This window comes from Rhopilema esculentum, chromosome 14 (assembly GCF_057945365.1).
Source record: "Rhopilema esculentum isolate cy_ngs chromosome 14, ASM5794536v1, whole genome shotgun sequence".
NCBI classification, from domain to species: Eukaryota; Metazoa; Cnidaria; class Scyphozoa; order Rhizostomeae; family Rhizostomatidae; genus Rhopilema; species Rhopilema esculentum.
The window spans coordinates 3662457-3671549 of NC_142828.1; the positions used below are offsets into that span (position 1 = coordinate 3662457).

General features: G+C 34.6%; 1 protein-coding gene across 2 annotated transcripts in view; it reads right to left on the reverse strand.

Moving 5' to 3' along the window:
* Positions 1-8671, reverse strand: part of LOC135696467 (cytoplasmic dynein 2 intermediate chain 2) — a 38574-nt gene extending 29903 nt beyond the window's left edge. Inside the window, exons 1-11 of one of the 2 annotated variants that reach the window (XM_065215863.2) lie at positions 8131-8671; positions 7626-7710; positions 7028-7093; positions 6367-6448; positions 5776-5855; positions 5138-5190; positions 4800-4839; positions 4173-4247; positions 3463-3529; positions 2534-2628; positions 219-266 (exon numbers count right to left, since the gene is read on the reverse strand). In XM_065215863.2, the coding sequence (XP_065071935.2) occupies positions 219-266; positions 2534-2628; positions 3463-3529; positions 4173-4247; positions 4800-4839; positions 5138-5190; positions 5776-5855; positions 6367-6448; positions 7028-7093; positions 7626-7710; positions 8131-8189 (750 nt within the window). In that variant the 5' untranslated portion in view covers positions 8190-8671. The remainder of the gene's footprint in view (positions 1-218; positions 267-2533; positions 2629-3462; positions 3530-4172; positions 4248-4799; positions 4840-5137; positions 5191-5775; positions 5856-6366; positions 6449-7027; positions 7094-7625; positions 7711-8130) is intronic. The other variant, XM_065215864.2, reaches the window with a different exon arrangement.
* Positions 8672-9093: the final 422 nt, after the last annotated feature.

A 9093-nucleotide genomic window follows, 5' to 3' on the forward strand; every position in this document is an offset into this window, starting at 1 on the left:
GATAGATGGCGTCTTTTAAATGAAAAACATGAACTTGTAGATGCAAAAAATATCGGAATGGGATTCGATAGCATTTGATCATGTTTTGGTCTTCTTATGCTTAAATACTCTACTCATATAAGGCTATTCAAAACAAAGACATTCTTGCCACGCAATTAGAAATGATAAAACTAATCAAAACACAAAGCAGAAAAAACAGAAAAATTCATTGCAGTAACCTCATATGTCCAGCTTTTTAGTCGTCCTTTTGCTTTCATCCACGTCACCTAGAAAAAAGATTCGATGTTAATGTAGAAAAACTAAAGAAACAAATATATATTTATGTATATTCATTAGGCCAAGAATGACAGAAGGATGCTGCCGAATTGTATTTATATCACTTTATTTAAATATATAGAATTTTAGACAAAGAATGCAAAATGGAGTCCAAATATGAAAACAAGTAGAAAATAAAGAGACATTAAAGCTAAAAAAGAAAATCTCATCACATTTAAAGCAGGAAAGCATCAATATCATGAAATTCTAGGGAAAATCACTTTAGGCCAATTTGATGATTTGGAAATGGGAAGGCGTCACGTGCGTTGTTTGTTATGCAAAATTTTCGTTGAGAATTTAAGAAACTCTTTTTTAGGGGTACAAAATTTGAATCTGACGCTTGATACTCTGAGGAGTGTCAGACGAAAAAGCTTTAATTATGTTGGAAAATGCTTGCTTTTTTCAAAGCAATTATGAAGGTTAACTAGGATGTTGCAGGCAGAGTGCTGGACGACGTATGTTATGTAGAAAATATAGCTGAAAACGGATGTCGTGTAGAATAGGACAGCTTAAATGTTTCTACATCAAGTTTTACACTTTATGCGATCATCAGGTACCTAGTTTTTGGGAGTGTTCTGTTTTATAGACACCTTAGCCAATATAGCTGGCTGACATATGTGGGATGCAGAAACAGATGTTTATTATTAGGTAAAATCTTTCAGCCATCCGCAAACGCTTGAAGGCGTGTGTGTGTGGGCTTATCAATAGGAAATCAAGATGCGTAAAACTGAAGAAGCGCTGATAACAGACAACGAAAAGACACGTGAAAATGTAAATCAGCCATAATTCCAACTGATATCATGATTTTTGATCACATCAAAGGAAGGAATAAAGTCTCTTGCTAAAGCTTTTGCAGAAAAATATATTATTTGATAAGAATCTCTAATCATTAATTAGAACGGGTAGGTGCATGTACAAAGCAGCTACTACCGCCAAAAACAAGAAATAAAGAATTCGCGTTTGTATGCGTGACGTAGTAGGAGGAAAAGCACACTCTTGGGTATAGGTAAGAAGGGGAGAACAAATGAAGGAACAAGGGTGACAAGAAAAGATGAATCAAAACACAGGAAGGGATTTGTGATATTTCAATCAGGGGATGGGTTCTGTTAACAGAAGAAGTGGGGTTTGAACTGAAGGCTGGGTTAGAAAAAATGAGAAAGTAGGAAGGAATTTAAGGCTTCTTATTCAACGAATTCTGTCAACTTTTCGTCGGGTGATTTAATGATCTTGCAATGTTACTTCAATCTTTAAAAAACCTTCGCCTTTATAAAAGAATACGAGGACAAAGGAATTGAAAATTTTATTGCATGGTGAGTAGGCTCCGGCTGCAGAAATAGCAGTAAGCTTGTTTGCGATAGCTACTGGTTAAAGTATTTACAACATTGAATGTTCCCAAAATCCCAGTTAATAAATAATTGAAATTATTTTGCAAATTTTCCGCCTCAGATTACAATCAAAAGAAAGGCAATGTGAATTTAGGCTTGAAGCCCTGGTCAAACCTGTGCAACATCTGTTCCAGCAAATTCCAACATTGTTGGATGTCTTGCTGGGCATTATTTGACATGGGGTGGGCGGGGGGGTGGGACATGACCAAACAAGCGCTGACAAACAAGTTGCAACCGAAACATTTCATCTAACATTTGTCGGGTCAATGTTTTGGATTTATCAATAATGAAGACCACGGGGCCTGATTTTATTCACTTGAATGGCTGGAAACGGGCCATGGTGAATTAATCTCAACCCTGTCCAAAATTGGTAAGAGGAATGCTATCATCGGTAAAACGGCGTGACAAAAAAATTGGTTGCAACAAAAGGGTTAGAGACAGTAGGCCAAAATTATCAGCAGAGAGCACCACATAGTTTTTGAAGGTTCAGGTTAAAGGCAATCTGTCTCGTTGTGGATTGGTTGAAGAGAACAATAGCTGGAACAATGGCCTAAACATGATTCCAGCGCTCCGCCATATTTTTTACAATGCGATAAATTAAAGGGGGACTGGAAACAATAAAAATCTCTTTGTTCTTATAACCAATCAACGTCGTGACAGATTGCCTTTAAGCTTAGGGATCTAAATACAAGCAGTGAACGTCTAAAACGATAATCATAGCATCTTCTCAAACAATGTTTTCAAATTTCGTCAGGTCGCAAATAAATGCAGTTCTCTTTTACGATAAAAGGGTGATATCTAATAAATTGACGAAGGATTCGGCATCAAAATACCTTTGTAACAGGTTCTTGGTGCAATTCAATCTGTCGCGAAGAAGCCACAAGAGCGTTATCGTCATCTTGACTCAAGTCCCAGACCACAACTTCTCCTGCAATACCGAGCACAAAGATTAGTTCAGTGGTACACGTTAGTTTCAGCACCATACCTGTCTTGAAGAGTGGGAAGCAGGATTCTTGACCTGATGGCATGGGGTACAAGGGTGTAAAGAATTGGGAAATCGGGTGTCTTAAAAAAGCTAGAAAATAACGCACAAGGATCTACTAAAACATACAAGCCAATGGCAGGTGAGGACTTCCAAGAAGGCGGGAAACTTTTCAAATGGTATTACTTCTTAAAGTTACTTTAAGTCAATGACTACAGACATATACAGCAAAAAGTATTGAGCCAAGAAGCTTTTGAATGGGGGGTGCAGTATCACTGCCATACCAGAAAATGGGTAGTAAAAGAATGACTTGAAGCTTGTACATTTTTATTAGCTTTCCTGAAGATTCTTTCTCACGTGCTACAAATTCAGAGCCATGCTTTTTTCTTTAAACCATTGAAGGGAAGAAGGATCTTGTGGCAATGTTTCATTATAAGAGATAACGAATAGCTATAACGAAGCTGTCTTGACGTGCAAGAAGGAACTACATTGCGCTCTAACCAGCTATAATCAAACACTGTTTGAAAAAATATGTGACAATATAGCTTCACAGCCTACTGCTTATTTACAATTCCCTTGATTGCTTAAAATTCCTCCTCGTTTAGTGGCAAAATCTGTTCCTTGGAAAGGTGTTTTCCTGTATATTTAATAGCATGGTGTAGACAGCCATTGACATATATACCAAACAGTCGTATTTTAGAATTTCAGAATCATTTAACGATCTCAGGCGTGAAATATTTTTTATGATAATTTAAAACTTATTTCATATAAAACAAATACCGTTGAAGGTGCCGCCTGCAATCAACGGAGGGTTGGTAGGATGAAATGCAATGCTCATCAAACATCCCTGGAAAAAATCAAAGAATAAATTTACAAGAAGAAAAACGCTAGGCAGTTTAAAAAAAACAAGGCAAAACTGAAAATACTGAATATCAAAAAGCAGATAACATATGATACTCGACAGTTTTGTAGACAGTTTCCAAAGCTTTTCAACTGAGTATTTTAAAATATTGTTCTTACTTATTATACTGCTACCCAAACTATAATCACCGAAAATATTAGAAACACAGAACTGTTCTCGCAACTCTAAACCGAAATACAGAACCATCAAAACATGTTTTTTTCATTACCATAGGAATATTAAAATAATTGAAGGTCTCTCCTGAATGTTTCTTCCTATAACAATCGAAATGTCATCTTTGCAAACTCTTCTTTGTTTTTGCTTAACAGAAACACTTCACACTTTACACTTCACAAAACACTTGACAAAAAAATAATAAGAAACTATGACTACTAGGGACAAATCGAGCCTATTTAGCCATTCATAGTACAAATGCCATTTGCAGTGTACAAAAAGTATTTCAAAGTCTTCGTAGCGTTTAAAATGCAATCATTACGAACAGGGGCATGCTTGATCTGTGATGCTTTAAATCATTTTTATTCATTGTTTCCAGAAGATATAGAAGCTGAATAACAACTGTGCAGCTTACATCAACTTCTAATGCTTTGTCTCCTTTCTCAGTGTCAATATTTCTCATGTCAATGTTCCAGGTGCAAAGCAGTGACTGAAACGAATTTTAACAAAATTTAGAATATTTCTGGATACAGATGGGAAAGTTGATAGGCAAAATCCAAGAAAACACTTGAGAGGTCAAAGTTTTCTCAGTGTCATAGCTCCTCTCAGTTTCAAAAGCAACTCTGGTCCCTCTTTTTTCATAATAGCAAAGACGCAAGCATCTAAACTATAAAGCATATAGTATATTCGAAATATTTTTGTGGCAAAAAATTTTCTTTCTTGTCAACAACATGCTTGCATGCATCTGAAATTAGCTATTGTGGGTGAAAATGGCAAACATTGCCTAATCTTTATATCATGAAAACTGACTTAGACGTTCAATACCAAAGCAAAATTCACAGCAATTCATTTTGATTAGTTATTTGTGCATCAAACTAACAATGCATGCATATCATGGCAATGAAAAGAGATTTTGAGAACAATGGGAGATGGACTGCCTTTCAAATTTGCAGGATTTCAGCTGACTTAGCATATCAAGCTACAAAACCAAATGATTCAGAGAAGGTTATCAACATTAGCTATACAAAAAGGCACATTTTACCTTATGAGTGCACCAACTCTCATGATCATGCCTGCCATATCTTATTTGTTAAGAAAGTATGATAAAGAATTACTAGCTGATTAATTTAGGAAATCAATGTACAACTAAATTACTCCAAAAAATAATGGTCTAACATTATTAAAGTTAATTTAAATCTTAAATGTGAGGGTTCAACTTAGGTTGATTTTGTCCACCTAGACAGGGAAAAAAAGAGACTCATTGTCATACTATAAGATGACTTGAAATTAGCTAAATGTTTGCAGTTTCTTAAAGTTGACCATACCCTTTGCCCTTAAGACATAATGTCAATTCAATGCTTGCATAAAATAAAAGGATACGCTGCAGCAATTACAGACCCTCTACTGTTCCATGACACGCTTGTTACTTCCAGCTGAAACAAACAACTTCATAATTCATCTAAGGGTTATGATATACTTCTGTCATATGTCAAGATTTTAAAATTATTATCACAAAATTTGTATTGCATTGATCTTATTGGATATAATTTATCATACTCAGCAGGCCTTGTGAGGAGCAAAAAGCAGACGCTTGACAAACTGGGCACCTTCAACTTTCTAGAAGCTCAATTGAGCATCATCAAATATCATCAATAGCAAAATCTGGTTTATCACATTAAGTTCTTAGACAGCATAACCATGCTAGGTGCTCCATTACTCAAGATCCTTGAACTTTCTAGGCATGTGTGGAGGTGCTTGATAGAGCTTGAGCGCCTCTCCTTGCAAGGCCTGATACGCAGCTTTCTAACAAACATTGTTCATTTTTTGCTAGTCCTTGAATGAAAAAATAAAAAATCTACATATTTGTTAAGTTCAAAGTGTATAATAAGAATCTACTTTAGTCACCATTGAATGTATTTTATGGCCATTAAGGAACAGCTTTGCTCATATTAGAATATTATTAAATGCTCAATATAGAAAACACCTTCAAGTATATATGAAATTAAATTCCCACTTACATCCTCACTTGCAGCTTTATGAGATAATTTGTACAAACATGAAATTGTATCTGTTTCATCTTCCCAATTAACGTCATACCCTGAACATAAAAAGTGTACCTTTTCGCAAAAAATATCAAACTCTGCATAGGTAACCAACTCTTAATGATAAGAAAACAAAAAAGAGGTGGAATTCATATTTTAATTTGGGTGTGGAGTCTTCCCAAGAAAAATTAGACAAACAAGAGATAGGGGCTAAAATTTATTCTTGAATGAAAATTTTACTCTAAAATATTGTTCAATTATAGAAAAAACGAAATAAACAATTCCCTTTACTGCATATGCAGCAGATGCTTCATCCATAAAGGCTGAAAGTTTCTCAAGATTAGCTGACTGAATAAAATTTCATTATCTGCATAATTTGTTAAAGCATTTTGCCTTTACCATTCCAAATATCAGGGTCATTTGCAAAACAAAATATAAATGAGCATGCCTTGGAATTCTGTTATTTTAAAAAATTACAAGATTGGAACAAACAATAACCCTATTGGAGCACTTCTTATATGATAAAAAAGGTAATTTTTAGAGAAGTGAAGAAAGTGAAGCCTTTACCATCAAATGCATGACTCTTTTCATTTGCAATAAGCTGCTCACAAATGTCAGGATAAACCCTCAAAAGGAAATTTGACAGAGCCTGGAAAGAAAATTAACATTTAAAAAGAGTAAAATATTAGCTGAACAGTCTTTTGGTGGTATACAACTTAACAATGGCTTTGAGAAAAGCAAACATTTGAGTATACTAACGCTTTTCATCTGACACTCTTTAGAGTATAAAATGTCAGAACATAGATCGAAAACTCTATGTTAGGAAATATATATACCTAGTTGTGTTAACATTCTAAATCTCAAATGTTTGCTTATTTAAAAGCCAAAATAATATGACCTTGAGCAAATTCTGTTTGATCTCTATGAAATGTCTTCTTACAACCTAGGATCCAGCAAATATCACAAGCCTATTTCTTTTCTCCGCATTTATGGGTAGTTTTCTTCTTATTTCAGAGACAACATTTGATAAGCCTTATAAGGTAGGATCATAGTTGCAAACTATTTCCTCAGATACCTTCGCAATCATCCACTACATCAATTGTTTGGATTTTAACTGTATGTTCTTTACGGATTTTTATGGCTTTTGTACAATCTGCAAAGTTTCATTTATGATAGACTATTGTTCAACAAAAAAACACTTAGTACATCATTATGATGCTTTCATCACCTGTGTATTGACATCTAGCTGCTTGGATTTGGTCAATGACTCATCCTCATCTGTTTCTGTTTGGATCTATAACATAATTTTATTAATCCTTATCATCAGGATTTTGAATCTTATTGGGGCCTGTTTTTATGTCCCTGGCACATGAATAGCAAACTGCACTTATTAACAGAAAATTAGTAAGAAATTTAAAGAAAAAAGATTGAAACAAGAATAGCTGCTCAAAACCTCACACTGTTTGTGCAAAAAAGACATGCCTAGGGAATCCAACTGTGGAGGCTGATACATTTGAACACATCTTTAATGTTACAAGAAATTGAAGCAGTAATGCAAGAGAAACTGATCACAGACCTTTTGAAAGGCAATGTTTAATAAGAAATGCAGTTTGCCAACTTTGACAATAGAAGGATAGACTTTTACTTTAGCTAGCTGCTCTTTTAGCTACTCTTGATATGCTGGCTGGCCAGCAGTATGCTAACCTTAAAAGAACCTCAATGATTCAATGATATATCATCAAACACTGTCTATGTTTGTGTGTTTTTGCATTATATTTTTTTCTAAAAATTGAATAAATTTGCTAATGGCTTGTTAAGAGTTGTACCTCAATTTCGTTCTTATAAGAACTCTGGGTGGAAGCAATGCTGAATGTGATATCTTTTGTTTGGCAGGATGCATCATTTAGTGATCTACAGGAGATAAATATTAGCATAATGGAGGACATGTGCATCACAATTACTTTCAATTTTGTAACTACCTATCTTGAGGAAAGAATGCAGTGTTTCCCACGTTTTTCAAGACTTGATAATAATCAAAATTCAATGCTTCAGAGACTTAGGTTGTATAATAACTGTATCTGTTATTCAACTCAATTATAAATATAAATAATATCATCAAAATCATTATAAACATCAAATCATTCGTGGAAAGACAAGAGTAACTTACTGAAATTTAAAATAAAAACTAAATATATTAATATTCAAAATGAAAGTCTGAGTTGAGCTGAGTTTATACAATCTATTAAAAAATTCAAGCGATAACCCTAGGCCTAAAATTATTATAACAGTTTGCTCCACAGAATATCTATACTGCATACAATGCAGGCCTACCTCTCTACTTTCCATGAAGATGGAAGTGATATTACATCATGGGTTTCATCACTGAACATAATGATGCTTGGAGTGTAATACTTGACTTTGAGAGATATCCTGGCTTCATTTCAGCTCATGCTGCAGAATGGGAAATTTTTTTGCCGCCATAACAACTGCATGTAAACAGGGTTGCCAGGTCTCAAAATTGGCCAAAGCCAAATCTTGTGTGTCAAAAATCCAAATTAAGCCAAATATGAAAACGAGGTTTTAGAACAATAGAATCGAAGAAATGAAAACGAGGCATCTAAAGATTTTGCAAATTAATGTTAATTTAAAATTATCCGAGAATTGCTCTCAAAAATAAGGTATAATTAATAGAATTCATATTCTTTGCATGTCTTTCTGATTTCTCGTGGTTCGACAGATTAGATGCTTTTGGAGCAATTGCTTAGTGACATAACTTGCAAAAAGCGTTTTGTGATCCATCAGAAGCTTGTTTAACAGCGACGATAAAAGTATTCACATTTACATAATTTCATCGCACCAGGGATAAACATGTTATATCACTTCACACATCATGCTCTACCTTAAAAAAGAAACCTGAAAGTCTCAGAGAAATGGACTAAAAGGTGTTATCCAATTAAATTGAAACAGATGTTAACCGAAATATTTTTTAAAAATTCAAATGTTCGGAAAAATTTTGAGAATTTTTCATATAAATCCAAAATAAGCCAAATTTTGGGCCAAATCCAAATCATATTTTGAAAGCCAAACAAATTTTCATAAATCCAAATTTCTGGAATTTGGATTAGAAAAATCCAAACTGGCAACCCTGCATGTAAACTAGCAGGTATTGTGCGGTTTAGCGAGGTTACCCGCGGGTGTCGGTTTTCCAAGAAATTGTATTTCGCCCCGGCATACGGGGCTTCATCAGGGCAAAAGCCCCGCATGCCGGGGCGAAATAATAGCCTTCACTGATTT